The 21,564-nt window shown below is 44.4% G+C and overlaps 8 protein-coding genes across 8 annotated transcripts; 2 read left to right on the top strand and 6 right to left on the bottom strand.

Moving 5' to 3' along the window:
- Positions 1-2,331: 2,331 nt before the first annotated feature.
- Positions 2,332-3,515, top strand: IL334_001241 (uncharacterized protein; the record flags this gene model as incomplete). Its single annotated transcript, XM_062932998.1, has 5 exons — positions 2,332-2,444; positions 2,512-2,673; positions 2,750-2,877; positions 2,948-3,052; positions 3,118-3,515. The coding sequence occupies 5 exons, from the start codon at positions 2,332-2,334 to the stop codon at positions 3,513-3,515; spliced, it is 906 nt and encodes a 301-aa protein (XP_062789049.1).
- A 302-nt stretch (positions 3,516-3,817) lies between these two features.
- Positions 3,818-5,655, bottom strand: IL334_001240 (uncharacterized protein; the record flags this gene model as incomplete). Its single annotated transcript, XM_062932997.1, has 12 exons — positions 3,818-3,873; positions 3,970-4,082; positions 4,174-4,219; positions 4,295-4,373; positions 4,470-4,572; positions 4,680-4,887; positions 4,991-5,002; positions 5,067-5,134; positions 5,217-5,320; positions 5,381-5,397; positions 5,466-5,507; positions 5,601-5,655. 12 exons carry the CDS (start codon positions 5,653-5,655, stop codon positions 3,818-3,820), a joined length of 903 nt encoding a protein of 300 aa, XP_062789048.1.
- A 666-nt stretch (positions 5,656-6,321) lies between these two features.
- Positions 6,322-7,295, bottom strand: IL334_001239 (uncharacterized protein; the record flags this gene model as incomplete). Its single annotated transcript, XM_062932996.1, has 5 exons — positions 6,322-6,518; positions 6,587-6,654; positions 6,709-6,759; positions 6,823-6,986; positions 7,107-7,295. The coding sequence occupies 5 exons, from the start codon at positions 7,293-7,295 to the stop codon at positions 6,322-6,324; spliced, it is 669 nt and encodes a 222-aa protein (XP_062789047.1).
- A 1,394-nt stretch (positions 7,296-8,689) lies between these two features.
- IL334_001238 (uncharacterized protein) lies at positions 8,690-9,719 on the bottom strand (the record flags this gene model as incomplete). The annotated part of the gene is made up of 5 exons (XM_062932995.1): positions 8,690-9,010; positions 9,135-9,262; positions 9,335-9,398; positions 9,460-9,563; positions 9,662-9,719. The coding sequence occupies 5 exons, from the start codon at positions 9,717-9,719 to the stop codon at positions 8,690-8,692; spliced, it is 675 nt and encodes a 224-aa protein (XP_062789046.1).
- Positions 9,720-11,400: 1,681 nt separating this feature from the next.
- IL334_001237 (uncharacterized protein) lies at positions 11,401-13,503 on the top strand (the record flags this gene model as incomplete). The annotated part of the gene is made up of 10 exons (XM_062932994.1): positions 11,401-11,599; positions 11,714-11,884; positions 11,945-11,979; positions 12,041-12,104; positions 12,166-12,384; positions 12,454-12,495; positions 12,582-12,700; positions 12,766-12,781; positions 12,854-13,237; positions 13,304-13,503. The coding sequence occupies 10 exons, from the start codon at positions 11,401-11,403 to the stop codon at positions 13,501-13,503; spliced, it is 1,449 nt and encodes a 482-aa protein (XP_062789045.1).
- A 160-nt stretch (positions 13,504-13,663) lies between these two features.
- IL334_001236 (S-formylglutathione hydrolase) lies at positions 13,664-15,251 on the bottom strand (the record flags this gene model as incomplete). Its single annotated transcript, XM_062932993.1, has 6 exons — positions 13,664-13,720; positions 13,787-14,054; positions 14,124-14,196; positions 14,253-14,292; positions 14,710-14,822; positions 14,939-15,251. The coding sequence occupies 6 exons, from the start codon at positions 15,249-15,251 to the stop codon at positions 13,664-13,666; spliced, it is 864 nt and encodes a 287-aa protein (XP_062789044.1).
- Positions 15,252-15,727: 476 nt separating this feature from the next.
- IL334_001235 (uncharacterized protein) lies at positions 15,728-17,760 on the bottom strand (the record flags this gene model as incomplete). The annotated part of the gene is made up of 4 exons (XM_062932992.1): positions 15,728-16,786; positions 16,857-16,933; positions 16,998-17,133; positions 17,221-17,760. 4 exons carry the CDS (start codon positions 17,758-17,760, stop codon positions 15,728-15,730), a joined length of 1,812 nt encoding a protein of 603 aa, XP_062789043.1.
- A 649-nt stretch (positions 17,761-18,409) lies between these two features.
- On the bottom strand, positions 18,410-21,194 carry IL334_001234 (uncharacterized protein; the record flags this gene model as incomplete). The annotated part of the gene is made up of 11 exons (XM_062932991.1): positions 18,410-18,440; positions 18,501-18,628; positions 18,680-18,943; positions 19,020-19,313; positions 19,390-19,497; positions 19,556-19,810; positions 19,868-20,071; positions 20,126-20,257; positions 20,307-20,450; positions 20,512-21,026; positions 21,080-21,194. The coding sequence occupies 11 exons, from the start codon at positions 21,192-21,194 to the stop codon at positions 18,410-18,412; spliced, it is 2,190 nt and encodes a 729-aa protein (XP_062789042.1).
- Between the last annotated feature and the right edge of the window lie 370 nt (positions 21,195-21,564).

Below are 21,564 nucleotides of genomic sequence, written 5' to 3'. Positions count from 1 at the left end.
CCCTTTGTTTCTCGTTTTTCACGTCAGGTAAACTGACTTTGGGGTTTCCTTCTTCGGTTCTAGCAGGGTAGACAGATGGGTTGTTTTGCCAAAATAAGCGGGAAAATAACGTATCGTTGCGGTATCTCAGCGGGTTTCTTCGTCTTCCTCTGCTTTTCCAAGGATGATAAATCGGTACTGCCGCCGGTGATTCTTTGAAAATAACTCAAATAACTCAAAGTGATTTTCCAATTTGTGAAAAGTTACGTGAATGGAAAGAGATATTTGGTATTCTGTATCCCAGATATGTAGGTAATTATGTGATCACCTCCCCCAATGAGGCGAAGAAATCTCAATTAATTACTTGTTTAAGGTTTTTTCTGAGAGTTCCAGCTGTTCCAGAAAGTTTCTACCGGCGGCTTTTGAGAAGTGACCGATCACATTTCCCTAGATCTCATACTGATCCGCTTCACTTCTTTAAGCGAGGCTTGACAATGTCTTTGCATCGAGCTGCATATCCAGATCTACCAGGAGTGAACGAGTCCAAATGAATCGTCAGTAAAAAAAAAGCAAATGGTCATGATTCTCCAAAAGACACAGTCTAATGATCTTCATGCGGGGTTGCATCATGGTACCAGCTGACTTCGGCAAAACATCTAATAAAAACCGAAAAGCGGAGAGTGCATGACCTAATATTAGAGAAAAAGGTTTAAAAAGCCTTGCAGAGTGTGGTGGTCTTATTTCAAATGGCTGCAAAGTCCAGCTGCTATCCCGAGCTAATGATAAACTCTTTTTGATTCGTTCCTGGAATGAGAAATATTGATCTTTCAACTGCGAAAGAATTCGTGGTGATATGGCCAAAGGGGGTTGCGGAAAGATGTCGTACCTCATTACGAGAGAGGGATTTCATACGAGATTTTCCGTCTTTTACAATTTTGTCTGCGGTCGAATGATATCTCTTAGCTCCTGAGATACGCGAAACAAAAGTTCTCGTCCCCAGGCTTGCTCCTGCAGAATTTTCTTCTGAGGCCATATTCAAGAGCACGTAGTCATCCTTGGCGGTTTGCTGGGACAGTTCTGCCGAGTAGCTGCAAGATGGAGGACAGCTCCTACCACCTCACGCATTGGATTTTTTCTGGAGCGTCATTTGGATTACGGGGTGAGGTACGTTATATTACGGAGACCCTTTCTTTCTTTTGAGGAGAACCCACATGCTAGAGGAAGAACAACAGGAACGGGAATTGTCATTTATCAATTAAAAACGTTGAGGGTTCTGGATCCGAATCGGAACCTCCACCTCGAGTCGTAAAAATAGCTAAAATTAATATGCAAATTGCCAACATCGATGGACCGACTTGCTGATGGATATCGAGGAGGAGTTTCAAGGAACTGACCGATGTGTAGCAACTTCCTTGACTCACTACATTTTTTTGGCATATATTTGATGGGTCGACAAAGCGTGTCAAACTGATTTGAAATAAAGATCTTGGAACCGGTTGGTTTGCGATTAGAGATCCAATAATCCCTTGGAGATCATGCAAACCGCTTCTCGTGCCGAGAATGGATACATGAAATTGCCATTTTCAGTGTAAACCGTGACAATCGACCGAATTGCGGATATGGTATATGCATCGAGAAAGGCTTTAACTACTGTGATTATGCTTCGTCACGGGATAATCTTTCGATCATCTCGATCTGATCATCTTCGATCGCTGACTTTCCCCGCGGTGGAGGCCCATGATGGAGGAAAGCCTTTTGTAGCATTCACAGCTGTGTAAGGTCTCTTCGTGTCTTTGTCCCACGTCTCACCACTCAAACAATCCATCCAGAATGAAGATGGATTCAGTTTCGGATTTATTTTCGGCACGTTCAATCCAGAAATGGAAGAATGCCATCAACCATTGACTCTCGCGATTTCACCTAGAACTGCAGTCAAGTCCAGGTTGTCATATAGATATTTGAATAGCTTCACGTGGGTCCATTACTCAAATGTCACTGATTTAACCTAAACAAGTATGTTTGACTGTCGTCAAAGGTTATAGACCCTCTCTTGGTCAACTTGAGGTATTCCATATATTTATATTGGGGGAAACTTACCATATGTCATCTACGGGAATCGAGAAACGTTTCATCGTCATCGCGAATGACGTTTTATTGACTGCCATTCTGTTGATGATTGTACTTTTGGACTCCCGATCTGGCATATCTTGGGATTCTGTAATGATCATATGACGGAGTGCATGCAATCGCTTATTGCAGCCCGAAGGGTATATATAGCTTCACATCGATAAAGGGAGACTCTATCCATTTGCAATCCATACCTGAGATAGCATTTCACCTACAATATCAAAAATGAAGACATCAGCTGCTATCGCTTTCACCTTATTCGGAATCGCTACTGCGAATCCTATCGTCACTTCTTCCAAGTACAAGAGAGCAGACTTGGCAGGATTGGATTTCGAGATGTATGTGATTAGACCGAGTGATTCCTTCATTTCATCGCGAAGCTGACCCCGATCTTTATGAAAATAGTATTAACCTTGCACGAAATCTTGAATCACTCGAATTGAACTATTGGAATCAAGGATTAGCCAATTTTACCGATGATGATTTCAACAATGCGGGATACCAAGGATTCAGACAATATCTAGAACTGTTCAGAGATCAAGAAATCGCCCATTTCACTGTCCTCAAGTGAGCGCCACCATTCTTTATTGAGTGCCAATGATATTTTCCGTACATCGCTGATGTGTAACCTTTGTGCTTGTAGTGAAGCTGCTGGAGGTGGATTCAAGAATTGCACTTATAAATTCCCTGTTACTACTCCATATGATTTGTTATCCGTCGGTCAGGTAGTGACTACAGTTGGTGAAGGTGCTTTCATCGGTGGTGTCGCCAGTGAGTATACCCTTGTCCCGAGCCGTAGGATTAGCGTATAGTGGCTAATCATTTGGATTTGGCATCACAGACCTCACCAGTAGCCCTGCTAGACTGACTGGAGCATCTATCTTGGGTAACGAAGCTAGGCAAAATTCATTGTTAAGACAATATTTAGGTCTTGACTATTTCAACGGTCCGTATATCTCCGATGTCCGTTATTCGTCAAGTCTCACAGATGCTGATATGACGTTGTAACAGCTGTAAACTTCGATACTCCATTGACAGCTTCTCAAGCCTATTCATTGGCCGAACCGTTCTTGGATTGCCCATCGTCTAACCCACCTATCAACTTCCACTTAATCCCACCACTCATGGCAAACTTCACCAGCGGTGCAACCCCCCATAGTGCAGGTGACGAAATCACCGTCATGTGGGAGAGTAGCAAAGTCTACCTCGGTAACGATGTTCACATCACTTTCTTAGCTGATATGTACTCCATTCCTTGTCCTTTGACTCAGTCAGGCGATGGTATGGGTACCGTCACTCTACCCAAAGGTATCAACGGTACTTCCGTCTTGGTCGCCACCAACTTCAACGGCGGAGGTCCCATCCCAGACAAACAAAATTTCGCCATTGGTTACGTCGTAGTTGCCTAGACAAGGGTTTCCAGATCAAGGAAAATACGAAATGGTCGATCGAGATGAGGAAAGAAGCGTGATTCGTCGAAATAAGGAAAATGAGTTTGAGCTGATTTCATGGACACTTGCTAAATCTGTATCAAATAGTCTGAACTGGTTATCATAATGTATTGAGTGACGATAGTCTCAAATAAAGGGCATCTTCTTATGACGATCAGTCCTTTCCGATGTCAGCCTTATTAGTAGCCGTTGCGACCAGACATCAAAAATTGCAAGTGCAAAGCAACTTTTCCTTGAACCCCGATGCATGATTATTCCGTCTAAAGATAAGGAGGACCAAGATAACCTCTGAAGACAGTAGAGAGAGCCTCGACGACTACGATTGTACAGTGTGATTAATTAGTTTTCCTTTTTTTCGTCATGGGCAGAATTGGGTAGGCAAACATCGGAGGTCGGTATGTATCACACTCACCCAACAACAAAACACCTCCTCCTGGAGCAAGACGTAACACTTTGGGTGCGAAACCCTTGTACAATGCTCCCATACCTTCGTTTCTGGCTACTTTAATAAGTGCGGGATATGTCCTGTATGATGTATCCAGTTGATTAGCTTCACATCCGCATGACGTTTCATCGCACACGGAGGCTCTGGTCTCATGAAGAAGGTCTGGCTCACCATTCTCCAGTGCCGTGTAATTGAATTCGAGATTTGACGACATCAACTATTTGAGGAAGACAATATCAGCAGTATTTTTCGTTATTCGGATACGTAGTGTGATAAGGATTTCGATACTTACATGGAGTGTTCAAGGCAGTACCACAGAAGCCACCAATGGTACCAGCGATCAAGTTATTCAAAAGTTCTCCTTTCTTGTCCTGTGAAAATTTGTCGACGATCAGCCTGAATACGATATAAAAGTGAAAGCGATTTTCATACATGACGGAGGCTTACGCAAAGACTCAGATACTCACAGTAGCTTTAGGCAATTGTGCCTTGACACCAAAGATGGCACCGAAATAACCACCGTTCCACCACCAATGTCGCCAGAAAGTAGCCTCCATACCTTGGTAAAGACTGATGGGATGTTACAATTGCGTCAGTACTTATGTTCCAGGCTTGGTATGCTGCTTTATCCCCCTGACCAAAGTAGACACCCCCACGATCCAAAATAGAACGCTTACCCCAGAGGTCCACTGGTTCTGAAAGAGTGCTTAACCACATCCAAAGGTCCCTTGAAACTAGAGTTCTTATCTTGTAACCTAATTTTAACCAATTCGAAAGGAGTTACGACGAAAGATTCAGTTGCTCCTGCGAAACAACCTGTCAAGATTGCTAATGATTGTGTATTCTTTCTTTGGCCGTTGTTGGTGAATAAAGCTCCCCATGAACCTGTAAGTTCGGTTGATCAGCCACGAACTACAAGAGCTCGTATAGATGGAAGCGAGATCTCAAGGAGGATTGCTGAAACGATTATAAACAGAGCAGGACTTACCATTACCAGCGACTATAAAACCAGAACGATATCAGTCACTACCTTCGCGTGAAGCATATTCAAAAAGCTAACTTACACTTGACAGCACGTTTGGGAGCTTCCATGAAAAGAGGAGGTAAGATTCCTCTGTACAATCGACCAGGTCTAAACGATATTCCAGGGATATATCAGCTGATGCGTCTTCTTCATGGCAATCTCGGTATCCTATAGAGGATCCTTTACTTACCCTTCTTGAGCGATGATGTTTTTGAAGGTTTGTACCATTCCGGTACCATTCTTAGCAGTATCAAGCTGTTGTCGGGTTTTGACTACATCGAGAGGGTAAAGTAACTATTCAATCACATTAATGAACGTTTGCTTGGGTGGGAAGTGATGGTAATATTTACATACAAGAAGTTCGGTACATCCTACCATCATCCAGGTTTTGAATCAGCCACGAACTCGGTGTAGCGGAAATCATAATCGATAGACTTACCTGCTATAGCACCTGAAGCAAAGGTATATACAAAAGGTAAAGCTGCACCAGTATATCCAAATGTCAGCAAGTTAGTCTCATGGAAGCGAAGCTGACGGAGCATGATGCTGAATGTAGAACAGATGATCCACTCACGAATAGGTTTCTTGATGTCGGAAACGGGTTTGGTGTTGGCAGCAGCAGCGGACATTTTATTCTATCAATTCTATGTGTTCTAATCTAGGGTGAAACGCGTGAATACCGATTCCGTTGTGAGATACAAGAGCAATGGGGATGAGAGCGATGAAGTGTGATGTGAAGAGCCAATCGTTGATCTACCTGTCTATCTGAATGGGATGATGATGATCTAATGAGACGTTTTGATATGAACATCACTCTACCTATCATTCGTCCGACGTCCAAAAAGAACCCCTTTTCGTGTCTTTCTTTTTTCCTTTTGACAATTAAATATCACAGGGTAACCCCGATTGCACCATAGACTAAGTCTTCTTTACGTAATCCGTCATTGAACCCCCCGGATTATCGTCCCGAACGTACCGAAAGTACCACCGAACAACCGGAGTTACATACTTTGTATTCGAAAGAAAGGCATTGTCCGTTTGCATAGTGTATGAGAGTTGATTAACTAAATGTACCATACAGTAGTTCCAAAAGAATACAAAAAGAAGTGAAAGCTGACAAAGATAACATAGTGAATATCAAGGAAACCGACAGCAATAAAGGGTAATAAAAAAGATACTGTGTCCTATAGGCTCAAAAGTGAAAAAGCTGTTACAATCGTTAGAACTGAATATCTGTCCGTCTATTCAAATCAAGATCCAGGATTATCCATTCACCCGACTCCGATTCCTCACTATCATGACTTATACTGATGTGATAGGTGAGGGCGATTTGCCTTGAATAGCAGATGTGTTCGTTTCGAAGGCGTAGTGAGTAGTTCCGTAGTATTGCTGATCCCGGTGGTATTGGTTGGTAACGTGGCATTCCCAGCAAAGATAAGTGCGCATCCTTGTTCATCGGAAGTCAACGTGTACGCAGGCTCGCAAGCATGTACTGATGAACGTATAGCACAGATTAGGATTGTCATCTAACGATTCATGGGTATAAAAATAGTTGCTCACCATTGCAAAGACCGACTGAACATGATACTGATAAGACTCCTGGAATAGCAGTGCAATCAAAACCGGTACTAAGGAGCATTTCCTATCAGTATGTGGTCGAGAATAAACAAAAATCTGCTTACCCGAGTGTGGTACATCCACCACAGGAATACAAGTCTTCTTGAGGCGACACACTGCATACCGGACCAATTCATCAGCTCTCTGCACCACTCTGATATCTATGACAGGTAACGTACCACTCGTAAGGAGTATCAGCCGTTGACTTCTCCAACTGAATGTCCGTCATGGGAGAGATAGGACAAGCCATTTGTTTAGCTAAACATCTTGACAAATCTTCTGAGGCTCCTAAGGGAGTGATTTTGCTCGATGGAGCACTGGAAGGAATGGGTTTCTTCTGCGCCTGTAAGAAGGGAAACAATCAGCTGGGACTAACGATACACGTACATTGACAAAGGAGTCATGAAATGCGCATTATCCGTCGGACTTATCTGATGGAAATCAAGGAAACAGCTCAACTCACCGCTTTTGTTAGGCCTCGACTCGCCGATGGAGAAGGCCTAGCGTTATTACCCACGGCGGGATGATGTCGTTTGTGATCCTCGTGCCATCTTTTAGCTAGAGCTTCTTGAGCGGTTGTAGGGGTTGGCAAGGCGGACACCAAGGTGTAGAAGGAGAAGAAGGCAACAAGGAGGATTTGGAGTAGAATCATTATATTTTTGGTATGTTTTAGCTGTGGAGAGAGGTTCAATGGGTGATCTTACACTTCGCGATTTAGCAAATGGATATGTGAGATGACTAGGTGAAGATTATGTCTTTTTCAAGTTGATAGAGATCAGTGAGACTGCTGGCAGCTGGGAGTTTTCGAGGTCAAAGACGGTAGCGAGTTGTTTTAAATGAATGTCTGAAGTTGATTTGCACGAGAGTACCTTTCGATAATAGAAGGAGAAAAAGAAATGAGATCTATGAGAATAGAAGGGGGAAAGAATCTCCACTCTTTAAAAGGGTACATGTATACCTCCTTTTCACAAGAAGCAATGAACAATATACGGCTTCTCTGTGCGATCGAGACACCATCACCACCGAGAGGAACAGCTGAGCAAACGGATTCTCTTGATATTGAGGATGAAACGTCGTACCTTGTGTCTGCCAGAACATGCGATCATTCAACCTCAGACTTACGAGGAGGATCAGAGCGGAGCGGAATGTTGTAGAAAAGGCTTTTTCCTTCATCGCATTTCCGCACGGATTCCCATCTCCCCCATCTCATCGCATCTAGGCCTCTTGGCATCTGAAGCTGAGGCTCATACTGGACCTGTGCCGTTCGAACAACACTAAGAATAGGTCCAGAATGGTCCCCTTGCGGTCAGACAAAGGAATCGGGTCTGCTTTGTTTTGTGTGTGTTTTGCAAAGGACGAAGGCTTGTATCCAATATTTTGGTATCTAGACTGAGTAAATGCGATCCGACAAAGGAGGCGCATGATCCGAGCCAATTCTGTAAACCAAAAAATACTCTTAGCAGGGGTGGGAGATCGTTGTGTAAGGGATAAAACGTTTCATGGAAGTTGTATAGGTGAAATTGCCTATTGTTCTACCTCGTCAATCCATGCACTTGCTGATTTGATCCATATAACAACAGCTGGTAAATGATCAAAGCGGAATTGCTTCGAGCGCATCGAAGCGCACGATGCCATCAATGTGTGAGTCTGGACCTCGCATCCCTTGGCATTTGTGCGTGAGGTAGTTGAGTGAGATGTAAAAACCAGGATCGATGTTTTTGCGTTGTCATGAAAAGTCTCGGATAAAAGAAACAATAGAGCCAATTCCCGACGCGTTTCAGAAACTCCGGGAAAAATGATTTTGAAAGGTTTTTTGTTGTTATTATTCGGATGTATATCTTTATGGCCGCCCATGCACGCAGAGCATATTTTTCATCTCGAAGTCAGCCCAAGTGTTATTATGGCAACAATACAGTGCCCGGAGAGGGAACCAAGATCGAGAAGCAGACAAGTGCACGAGCGAGGAACTGCGCTGGTGCTGATTGATTAATCGCTACATGCATGAATTATCTACAATAAAGAATATGATGATATCCCATCTGATTATTAGATGTTTCTAGCGGTGGAGGCGCTTTGACCTTCAGTAACACCACCTTGACCATAACCTGCACCTTGGGCTGCATTCGTTTGTGCGCCATAACCAGCTCCGCCAGCTCCAGCACCAGTTGCTCCGTAGCCTGCTCCAGCGGCGTTAGCTTGAGTCTGATCGAGAGCACCAGTTTGGGCGCCGCCGGTTTGGTGAACACCACCGTTAGGAGCGACGTGTTCGCCGGTTCGAAGATCGCTGGTCACGTTACTAGCAGTTTGACCGGGTTGTTGGTGTATTTCTTGCAGTTTGTGGTCTCGAACTTGTTCTTGTTGGTGGTGCTGAGAACGAGTAAAGTGTGTATCAGTGTCATGTACATCCAACAGGTAGAGGCCGGGATGAGAGATATCGGAAAACATGGAAGAAAATGTATTGTGGAAGGCACAGCTATCAAACAACACTCACTTGATGTGTGAGGTTCTCCAAGGCTGCCTTCTTCTGGGCAACTTCTTGTGCGATACGTTGGTGTTCATTTGAGGTTCGCTTGACATCGTTCACGGCAGCGTTTTGATGTGTTACGGAAGAGTCGTGTTCTACAAGAGGTAAATATCAGAGTCAATCAATGATTCACAGTAGCGACTTATAACGAGCGCCTAATTACTCACTCTGAGCTGCCTTGTTAAGTGCCGCGGCTGTCTTTTGTTCGACTTTGATAGCTTTGTCTTGAGCCTATGAAGTGAGCCAAGATCAGCTACCAATGACTCTGCGATGCAACACGGAGACGACTCACATGATGGGCTTTGACTTCAGCTTTAGCAAGTTTGGATTCTGATTTCTCGGCGTGAGCTAAATCTTTCTCTGCTTGTTTGACTTGTTTCTCTTCTGCTTTAGCCTCTGTGGGTTGTATTGAGATCATCAGCAAGATAGTCTTATTGGCGTATGTCGGTGGCAAGCCCTTCGGATGCTTCGATACGTCAATCAATCGAACTGACCTTTGGCAATTGCCTTTTCAGCTTTGACGGTAGGGTCAGATGAACCGAATAATCCCATTGTATATGATGTGCGTTGTGGTTTGGTGAGTCTAAGAGTGAAAGGTTTTGTATACAGGTCGAATCTAATGTATCGTTGTGAACAGAGTGGGGCCAAGAAAAAAGAAATGAATGAAATCGATCAACAAACGCAATGTTTTATATATGTTACTTTAATTTTTGGTATTTCCTTAGTTTGTTGATGATCCCATTACGCAATGGATGAAACGAACTAAGAAATGACTTTAATGACGTCATACCAAATATTCCTTCTTTTTCATCTCACATTTAACATTTCGTCTCGCCACCTAATTGACGGGATCAATTTCCCCTCCGAGAATGGAAGGTAAAATATCTGAATATCTGAATACGTACGTCACAGTCATGATGAGTTAAAGTGCATTCTCTCACTGCCAAGAAAGCAGATACTCGTAGTGGCTGTTAGACATACGGTCTACCATCCAGAGCCAAAATACAAAGTCATCCGTCGTATGTTATAAATTCAACTAGATGGCACCTATAGCATAGTTGGCTACAATGCATCTCACACACAGCATGTGGTTCATATCTTCAAGAAACACCATGGCGTGCCCTGTTGGCCGCTGGTGCTAGGTATGAGCCGATTGCCTCTGTTGAGAAGACGAGGATTCGATTTCCTTTGGGTGCACATACATTCATGTATTTCTTTTCTCATCTCCTTTTACCGAATCGTGAAAGAGATTCTCGCTCGAGGTCATCTATATGTCTGTTAACGAACTTGTGTACAGTGGAAGGCGGGCTTACCTCCTTGATACACGCACGTCGTGGTTTACCATAGCCGTCGTACTGCTGACACCTGTTGTCAGTCTAGATGCAACAAAGGAGGGGACAAGAGAAGCATAGAGTGAAGGGGGAAGGGCGGGACACAAAGGAGAAGGAGAGTGGGGAATGGAGTGGGGAGGGGAGGAGAAGGGCAAGGGGTAATGAATTCCTAGCTGCTCATGCTTGAAAGAACCTACGTTGACCTCATCTTCTGGCATCACCTGTCCTATTTTTTGGACAGCTCGCAAAAGGGTTCCCAAAACGATTCATCCTTTAGCTTCACGCGCGTAGCAGATGAGGAATCTGGCTTTATCCAAATTTCACGCTTCTTTTGCTCCTTCGCTGCTCGGAAGTTTGTGTCAGAACACATTTGGTTGCCTCATGCAAACCATATTTGACAGAGTACATTCCTCCGTTGGCTTTAGTACACTTAAAAGACCCTCTGTTAGCTCAACGGTAAAGCGGCCTCTGAAGGACTCGAAGTGTGTACCGTTGTTTGGATTAGACTTGGTTGTATACGGATTAAGGGCACACCTAGGGTAGATAGAGAGGTGGATCTTGGTTCGAATCCAAGGCAGAGGTGTACTTTTTCAACTTGTCCTCTGTGTTTGAGGCTTGGGTTTCATCCCCCTTCATGATGCCTTGTACATTGACTGACCGTTGATCACAAGTGGAATAATTCTAGACAAACCACGATTACCGAGATAAGGTGCGGTCAAAACCGAACGGATAAAGCCGAAAACAATTCACATGTGTACATCCTGGAAGAAATGTTGCTATCTCTGCATATGTATTGTTCTGGCCGCAGAGTTATCTGTGCATGCACTTTCTCATTATATTCTCTTTCACATACTTTCTGCGACCATTGGGTTTGATTCTTTTTCAAGCCACAAACGGAAGCTATGTCTATCAAGAATATCTCTTCGTCTTTAGGCTCGTTTGAACTGGTCGACTCATCCGATACTTCGGCGAGTCGAAAAGAGCACAAGTCAGCTTACGACTGGAAACCTACTCATTGGGTGAAATTTCCTGTACCGGAGAACTATGATGTTTTCAGTCCACCATGGATCAGGCCTGAACAGGTCTCTATGAGTTTTGTTGGTGAGTAAAACACAAATTTGCCTGTCGAAATCTGTCTTTTCTTTATAAATCCAAATATCTAACAGAACTCGTTTGACACTGGAAAATGTGGACTGACAATTAGATTTCGAAAAGGTGTCAACATTGTGGATGTCGAGAACTCGACCATTCTCAAATCTATGACTGTCAAGATCAAGTCAGGGAAAATCGAGTCTATCTCAAAATCAGCGTTTGCACATATGCAAGAAGACGGCTGGGAAAGCGTCAACGCTGAAGGGTTATATCTTTGTCCTGGTCTGATAGATGGTGAGTTAGCCTTTAAAAGTTGACTTATTTTGATATATAAGCTAAGTTGCAAACATGTAGTACATACGCATATTACTGCTATTCCTGGTCTACCAGTAAGCTTCTTTCTCACTCATCGTAATACAAATATAGGTTCAATACTGAAGCTGCTAATAGGCAGGACAAATATCAGCCACGTCTGATACTCAGACTGCTTTAGCGACTACATACGTCCTCAAAGGTGATTCTTATCCATTTTGAAGTGCCCGTATCAGCGCTCATGTTGCAACTATATCTTGCAGGAATGCTCTTTAGAGGGTTCACAACTGTTCGAGATGTCGGAGGGGCAAATCGACATTATAAGAATGCCACTGAACAATGGTTGATTCCCGGACCGAGAATATTTCAAGGTGGTCCAATGTTATCACAAACAGGTGGTCACGGTGATGATGGACCAGACAAAGCGATCACCGGATGTTGTGTTAGCTCCGGTTCAAGTGATAGTGTTGTCGTTGACGGTGGTAAGAATCTCATCGTCTCGGGGTATCTCTTGCTCAGAAAAGTTGCTGACGGCACAAAATGAACCATAGTGGACCAGTGTACAAGAGCCGCAAGGCAGATCATGATGTCTGGTAAGTGATCAGACACTCTCTCCAATCAATCTCAGTGTTACTCTATGTCGTTTGCTGCGAAGCCAACTGACCGATATTCAATATAGGAGCCGATCATATTAAAATATGCAGCTCAGGAGGTGTAGCTAGTAACACCGATAAACTAGACAGTGAACAATTCACCGTAGCCGAGATTAAAGCCATCTGTGATGTGGTTAGGATGATGGTGAGCCATGAGGGTTATAAGAAAATATAGAATGAAACTGATATCCTCGCTCTTCACTTTTCCAGAAAGGAACTCTAGTCAGTAAGTGGTCTGAAGTATACATGTGACAAGTCAAATGGCGGACACATCAGCTGACATATGTTGTTCTTACAGCCGCACATTGTTTTACAAGCCAAGGCGCTCGTAACGCTATTGAAGCAGGCATTGGTGGTATAGAACATGGCCATTTGATAGACGATGATACGCTCAAATTGATGGCTAAGAAAGGCGTTCATCTGACACCAACATTGATCGTTCAAGAGCTATTAGCGAGACCTCCATATCAAGCCATGATACCACCGGCTTCAAGGGAGAAACTGAAACTTGTCGTTGACGGAGGATACAAAGTCATCAAGAGAGCACATGAATTAGGCGTCAACGTGGCCTACGGAACCGATTGCTTCAACGCGATGCAACCTGCGCAATTGTCTGAATTTGACCTGCGAGCAAAAGTTTTACCTTCAGACGTTATTCTCAAACAAGCTACTGTCAATGGAGGTGAGTGATATCTTTTGGCGAGACAATTTCATCTTGTTCCTGACGCAGCCAAATTCGCTTGTTTAGCCAAAGTATTGAAAATGGAAGGTCAGATTGGTGTCATTCGTGAAGGTGCTTTCGCAGATCTACTCTTACTTTCTGCGAACCCTCTTGAGGATGTAACTATTTTGAACGAGCCTCTCAAATACCTCAAAGGTGTGGTCAAAGACGGCAGAGTTGTTAGATCGGAATTGAGGGGGCTAAGGGTTGAGGTTCCGCTAGTATAGAGTTTGGGCGTTGGGTGCAATCTGTCGAAATGAGTTGTATGGAAAGTTGTTAATAGGTTGATTTGGGTTATGCATATTGTATTTCGGCGATCAAGACAACGATTATAATGCAGTACCCGCAAGACGTGCCTTCATCTGGCTTTTACTGATTCTGCCATATTTATGCTTTGAGGTGTTTAGCGTGGAAGGCAATATGCTCAGGTGCAAAAGTAGAAATCTGCCAAGACTACGTGAGCTTTTTGCTTTACATTCCTCCTTGATCCCAATTATGCGAATTACTCACAAAATAGTACGAATGGTCGAAGCCATCTTGCATTCTAACTTCTACGCCTTCCTTTCCTACGGCCTCCAAAGACTTGGGTTCTAATTGACCTTTCTTCAAAAAATCATCTTCTGTGCCCACATCAACTAAGATATGCGCTTCCTCGGAGAAACTTTGAAGTAGATGGCTTGAATCGTATTGTAGCCACTCGGAGGGAGGGGAGGATCTGGTTTTTGCATCCAGGTAGTTTGTGAAAGCGTTGATTCCCCATGGTGTTCGGGATGGATTCCTGATGTACATACCGTATCAGCTAGTGTGGATATGCAGTGACAGTAGTTCAAGCGATGTCACCACTCACGCAGCTGGAGAGAAGGCAGAAGCAGACTTGAACAGTCCTGGATTCTTAAGGTAAATCGACAATGCACCATGACCTAAAGATCCACAAATCAACACCAATGCTATGATACGCCGTGCGAAGGTAGCTCACCACCCATAGAATGACCGGTGATTGACCACCTAGAGAAGTCCTGTGGGAACCGGAAGGATCAGCGTACTGCAATGCCGTGCACTACGACATTTGGGAGCCCCGAGATCCGTCGTTCAATCTATCTTCGCCGACTCTCATCTGCTTCGCACCGAAGACCTGCCTGCTGCATGTCTCTGGTTGCTCCCGTATTGTCCATCTACCCCCTCTCCCCTTCTCCACCCTTCCTTCGTTTGTCCACTCCCGTCCTCTCGCCGTCCTTCGCATTATCTCCTCTCGTCCCCTCAACATCTCGTCCCCTCAACATCTCGTCCCTTCAACATCTCGTCCTCTCCACCCTTTCTCGTCCTCTCCCTGCTTCATTCAGCTCCTGACCCTCCCCTCATTTCCCCTCCCCTCACTCTGTCCACCCCATCTGTGTTCTGATGCTGTACGGAGTTCCTACAACGAAGCGACTCACCAGGCCAAGATCTGCTTTTTTGAGTGCCGAAGGCAGTTCTTCGACCACAAGATCGTACATGTTATAGTGCTTTTTCCATTTATCAGCGGTCGCATTGAGGTAAAACCCAGCGCCTATGAAATGAAATTTACCATCAGTATCCTCAAGAGTAACAGTTTCAATCATTTCTGTAGCCTCCGGTCTCTGCCAAAGTCAATGTACGGGGTCGATAATTGGAAGAAAAGCTCACCAGTACCGAGTTGCCAATCATCCTCTTCACCTTCCACCCCTGCGCCTCTAGGCGAAGTGTCTGGGAAGACAATAGCTATACCTTCTTCTCCAGCTTTGTTCAACATCCCACCCTTTTGAGCTCCGGTATCTTCGTTACATGTCAATCCTGCCAAGTAAAACAATACAGGTACAGGCGATGACGAGGATGCAGCGGAAGGCAAGAAGACGTTGAATTGGGTCGAAAGTCCACCGAGAGATTTAGATGGGAACTTGTATTTGGTCAAGTATCCGGAGGAAACCCGGTTCGACGATACTTTTTCGATGGATGCCATGTTGATGTTGTTAGCCAGTGTATATACGGAACAAATATCTTTCAGAGGGAGGAGTGTTGAGAGTTTATAACATGAACGACCTGAAGTCTCCCGACGTTATCCGAATGCATCGGTGACTTTCTCCGCATCTCATCTGTCTACGTCATTTTATCATTCCGTGGTTCGGATACACGGTGTGGACTGATTTGAGATTGATTCATGCATCTACTATGAACAAAATGGATGATTGACTTGATTAGTTTTGTTGTATGTAATGTATATATGCTAGAAAGAGAAAGGAAAGATTAGAACAATGCTAGAAACTTGTTACAACTACTACAAATTACACAAGAACAACACCACCGAGTTCCGGCCAACTTGTACTCTACATATTCAAGCGACAATGCTTGTATATTCTACCTCTAACCGCTACATGCTATGATCTCAAGGTATCTATCAGATGATCGGCATGCAACGGGGGGAAGAAGGAGCTCACCTCATGCGCCCACTACGCCTAATCTGCTCGATCTTCTCCTCTCATTTCTGCCTCTACTGAGTGAACTCCTCTCTTTCTTTCGGTGCAGAATATCAGTCTGTTTGAGTAGCCCATCTCCCTTGACTAGACTATAGTGTCCGGAGTCGGGACCATGACCAAAGTGTACTTGCATTTCTTTCAGATCTTGTCTCAGATCCTCTGTACTTTGCCCATCTTCAGAATTTTCAGCCAAGTCGTTCTTTTCTAGCAACTCAGTTTGACTAGTATGTCCAGACTGTATTGAGGTATTACTATCCGATCTTGATCTTGATCTAGACGTAGAATGCGATCTTGATTCGGTGGAAGTGGTAGCTGGACTAGTGGAAGGTGTGTTCGATCTTGACCGTGTAACAGATCTGTAGTCGCTCATCCTTCTGTGTGGTTCGATATTGGGTGGTGGTGCAGGGGCATCGACGACTGGAGAGAGCAGCATATGCTCAACATGATCGCTCGAGCCTGAATCGCTTTGCAAAGTACTGATAGATTGACCCTCTTTTTCTTGTTCAATCTCTTCTAACAGTATGTCAACAGCTTCTCCTAGATCACCGCGAGTACGGCTTAGTGTGTTTTCAGCATGCTCAGGTGTAATCTCGTGGCCTGGAGGTAGACTAGCTAGTAATTGAGTAGTTTTGGCGGAATTTGATACAGGTGTCTTGGTCTTCTTTTCCTCTACTAATTCTCCACGTTCCCTTCGAGCAGCTTCAGAAACGTCACGGACATGTGGGACAGATAAACGATCCTCTATCTCTGCTGGACCGTGTTCACGATCGCCCATTCTTCGAACTGATTGAAAGTGCTCTGCTTGGGAGAACAATGCTAACCATAGCATCGATGAACTGTCCTTGACGGATGGCAGGTAGTCTGGCAATGAGGCAGAAGGGATCTGAGTAGGGTGTACACCTCTGGAACGAGTACGATGGGAAGGTGTGGTTGGCACAGGCCCAACATCAGCCGGTGTAGGTGTCGCAGGTGGATCTCTTGCATAGGTAGCTTCGGTCTGCCAAGGAATGGTGAATGAAGTCTACGCAGAACGTATATGTATCAGCTCAAAAGTTGAGTATAAACAAAGAGCACCTTGTCAGCTGACTCACAGTTGACATGACAACCCTGATATTTCTCTTGAATACTCTTGCAGCAGCTTGAATCTCAATGTGACTTCCAAATTGTTCTAGAGAGTGAACAGGATCGTCTGATCAGAGCAGTGTTTGATAACTTGACTACACGTCACTCACTCAATTGCCTCATCCTAGCCACATACCCCTCGTATCCTTCTCCATCCTTCATGAAAGGAACCACAAAACCTTCCATTACATCTTTGTGCGACTCCAAGTAATCGCAAACAAGCTTTCTGATCTCAGCATGACGTTTCTGTTTGGTCGAAGGAGTCAGCGGAAGCTCTTACTCAATCTCATGATGCAGATTAAGGCGATCAGTTTAAGCAATTAAAGTTCTCACCTCGCCTCCAAAGCCTTGATCAGATAATACTCTGAATAGACAATTTCCATCGCCTTTGACATCTCTCAATGTCAATCCTAGTCGTGTGATTTCACTCTTGACGGCTGTATCTTCCAAAGCTATCTCTTCTAAAGACGTAGTTACCAGATCTGAAGGACTTGAAGCTCTTTTAGCTTTTGATCTGGTTGTCCTTCTGCTTGCTTGCGTATGACCGTGTGTCGATGACGCTTGTGAATTGGGAGCTTGACCTTGCCTTCTCGATTTAGGCGGCCTTTTCCCACCTCCTCTCAGCGACACGGTAGACCTTGATGCAGAAGTAGAAGCTGTATTCTGAGATGGCAGGAATTCACTGTCAGACGATAATTCATCATTGAGCGAGTTTCTCCTCCGTTTGCGACTGCGTATTGGTTCAGGTAACGGGGATGTGGGCGGTGTAGTCGCTGTGGTGTCCTGACTGGATATCAGTGAACGGACAGATGGACCAGCCTCTACGTCAATTTCGGACGCTGCAGGCGGTGGGGGTAGGGGCACAAGCCCCATTTTATGGATTTATCTATCTTCTGCACTGAGTATTGTTGTTTTTCCCACTTGATTCGATAAATGATGAAGCTCTTCTCAGGACTTCTACTTTGATGGCCTGGCGGAGTAGGTTGGCGTGGTATTGGTGTTGATGTCTATCTATGTCTCTGAGATGTGAAAGTTGATTTTTGCTGAATCACGCGGTCGGGGAAACTGCTGAAAATCTGCCGAAGATGATTTGCAAGCGATTCAGATTGGTTATATTATCCAAGAAGGTTTGTGAGAAGTGTATCTGTCGATGATAAGATCTTCGTCATGCGAAGGACAAGACAGCAAGATCTCCAGACTTCTAAAGGTTGGTTTGAACTGTATATCGCTGGATCTGAATGGTCAAAAGAGAGTTGATTTGCGGTGTAAGGAGAAAGACGACATTTGCTCCGTTTCCAGTAGTGGCGGGATCATGATGAAACAACGTCATTTGCTCATTTCCTTTGGATGGTAACATAACGCACTCCTAACATGACCATACTGAACATCATGAGATGGGAGACGGTCCGATTCTAAAGATGATGAATGAAATCAATGCATATGGATGAATAGTGCAAAAATATGATAAACAAGTACATTTCCCCATTTATTCGCTAGTCCTCTCGTCTACTCGTGTGACTTCTTACTCTGAAATGATATCTTCCCTCTTGGGTCTACGAGATTGGCATGTCATGTCAGCTGAGAAAGCTTGGATACCACCTCACACTACTCACTTGAGCTCTTTGACGTCTTTGCTATGCCTGATATCTGATCCTTTGTCGAGGATATTGCGTGCTTCCTCATCTTCTAATAAAATGCCCAATCCGTGATCTTGTGTGAGCTCAAGGACATGGTCAAGTTCCTAAGTATCAAATCAGCATGCGTTCGTTCACTGTACACAAACTCAACGTACTACGAAGCCATCTTGATCAACATCTAACTTCTTACCCAGACCTTCTATAACGTCATCGGCTGGTTTATGTTTGATGACACCCAATGCTTTCTTCAAATCAGCAAGAGCTATTTGACCATGAACCGATGTCTCGATGACGTTCAATGAGGAACCGACTTTCTCGTCATATTTCTCTAATTGAGTATCGATAGTTTGGATCATCTTCCTTACACGTTTAGATACAGCTACAGTGGGTGAGTTCTCTTCTTGCCTCTCCTTGGATTCCTATAAGTAGTGGCGCAATGTCAGTTTTTGATTGACCCTCGTCGTCGGAATGAAGATGCAGGAAAACGTTACGAACCGCCTCTGATATTAAGTTGTCTTCCAATATAGCTTTCAATTCATCCCTCTCCTTGACGATACTGCTCTTGGCAGTTAAGATGCTCAACGCCTCAGCCAATTCACCGAGTTGTTCTTTGGTCATACGAGCATCTTCTTCAGGTTTAGGCTGTTCTTCGACGGTCTCATTTGAATCTGTTTCCGGGATTCCTGAAGCTTCGGCAGCGTCTTTCTTGGCTGCTTCCTCTTGTTCTCGCTTCGCAGCTTCCTCTGCTTCTTTCCTTTCTTTCTCTTCTTTTCGAGCTTCTTGCTCTTCCTGTATGATTGGAATGTTGCATCAACGCCCGTTCAAATATGTACCATGATATCGAGACAATGAAACATCAACTCACTTGCTCTTGCTCGGCTTCATCTTCAATGAGTTCTTGTTGTTGTTGCAGTACCTCAAGTCTCTGTTTGTACGTGGCTTCGTCTGAAACGTTGAGTTCGGCTTCGTTAAGCTAGATGTCATCAAGACGTCAGTTGCTGATACCGTATCAGCAGCACCAGTCGACTTACCAGATTCTCGGGTAGACTGCTTAACGTGGTGACCAAACTCTCCATGACATTATCACCTTTTTGTTCAAAGTTGAAGGCTCGACTCAAAACCAACAAGACACCTGAAATCCCGTTACTGTAGTGCAACTCAATCCATTGCTCTAATTCTTCCCTCAATCTAGCAGGGGAAACACCTTGGAATCGGATACCTCGCGACTGACATGCGGATTGAAGTTCTTTGGTCGAAAGTGAGTCGACGCCTTCAGCATGAATCATCTGGGAAAGATATCGGTTAAAATTATCCTAACATTTTACGATCACGACAAAGCTCACCATGTCATCCACTCTCACTTTCTCCAATTTACTTCTGATTTGGTGTTTGAGGAAATTATCCGTTCCGAATGCGTTGATATTCATGTATCTACTCATAGAGACCAACTGAGGTCTTGAAAGATTGTCCAGGGTGACATCATCGTGAAACAACTTGGCGACCCTAACGACATCCGTTTGAGAGGGAGTTTCACCTGTTGATCGAACCTAGATGCGATTATGTCAATCAACATTGGATTTCTAGAGACGAACCGTACATACCTTTCTGAAAAACTCCTTGAACTCTTCGCTCTTCACTACACTATCCGCTTTCAGCCCTGATTCTTTGACAGTCTCTTGGAGGAATTTTGCCATCTCGATTCTTACTCTCAAGAGTTTTCGTTGTTTCTCCGTCTGCAGACTCAAGTCAGCTAAAGCGCATTGATAATCGTAAAATACTAACCGCAGCGAAATCTCCCTCGAAAGTTGAAGGCAACATGTTGGGGAACAATTTGAGTGCTACTGGCAGCAATAACTCCATGAACGGCACAATGACGAATACAGAGAATGGCAAGAGCCGTAGTAAATCGGTGGTAGTTCTACGAAGCTATGATCATCTCCGGTTGTCAGTGTACAGAGTCGAAATCAGAACACGATGATGAGCTCACTTGTCTTCTCTCCCTTCGCGTCAGAGTCCCGCCATTCAGTAGTTTCCACTGCAGCTTGGCACTGATTCTGATTTCCTGACCAAGAAGTTTTGTTCCAGCCCAGTAATGGGCTGCTTCCTTTTTCACTGTAGCCCATACTCTGGCCGGAAGAGGTCCAGTGGGTTTCTTCTTTTCCTCCTTCTTGGCTAATTCCTTTCCTGCATCGGCAGCAATCACATCCGTGGCCTTTGGTGGCAATGAATTGAGCTTTGCTGGTGGAAGGGATGGAGGCGTACCGAGTGGAGGATCATGAATGTCCTGTAATGAAGATACGTTCTTCGGTGCAGCGGGGAAGGGCGGCGGAGGGGTTGAGGATGTGGATGGGGGTTGCGGTTGGGTGGATACTGAACGTGAGAGGGACGGATTCAAGCCTATTTGGTGAGTGAGAGACAGAGCTTGTAAAGGGATAGGGAGGGATGAACTGAAAGCTCGGTGGGAGAGCAAACTACCGAGAGCATTGGCAAACAGTTGATGCTCTGTTACTATAGATTCAGCAGGATTCCACAAGTGGTCAAGATTTAAGACTCACGTCTTCCAGCCAATCCCATTTGCCCGCGTTGAAGGGACATCGCTTGAGGGGTTCTCCTCATTATAACTCCAACCGAAGTAGAACCTATGCCACCTGTGGCTCGGGTATACATCATCATGAATAGGGTATACAAGTGAGAATTTGTGTTGGGTGTTTTGGAAAAGGTGGAAGAACGACTTGAGATATACCAATTTTCTGACTTTGATTTGCTGGTGACGTGTATCGATCGAGCTGTTGTCGTGAATGGTATAAAAGGGATGTTCAGAAGATGGAAGATTGAGAGAAAGTGTGAGTTGCAACGAAAGTCAACATCTCAAAAAGCGGATCTTTGGAAAAAGCGGAGGTGTCCATCTTGAAATTACGCATTCGTCACCATCCATTCCTTCTTTTTTTTCTCACTAGTAAGCCGAAGCCGAACAGACGCGAAGGTTTGTTTTCGCGATATTGAGCAAAGAGTATGGTACATAGCATGACCGCACACCACC

Source organism: Kwoniella shivajii, chromosome 1 (genome assembly GCF_035658355.1).
Source record: "Kwoniella shivajii chromosome 1, complete sequence".
In the NCBI taxonomy this organism is placed as follows: Eukaryota; Fungi; Basidiomycota; class Tremellomycetes; order Tremellales; family Cryptococcaceae; genus Kwoniella; species Kwoniella shivajii.
This window is presented reverse-complemented; position numbering and strand designations above follow the sequence as displayed.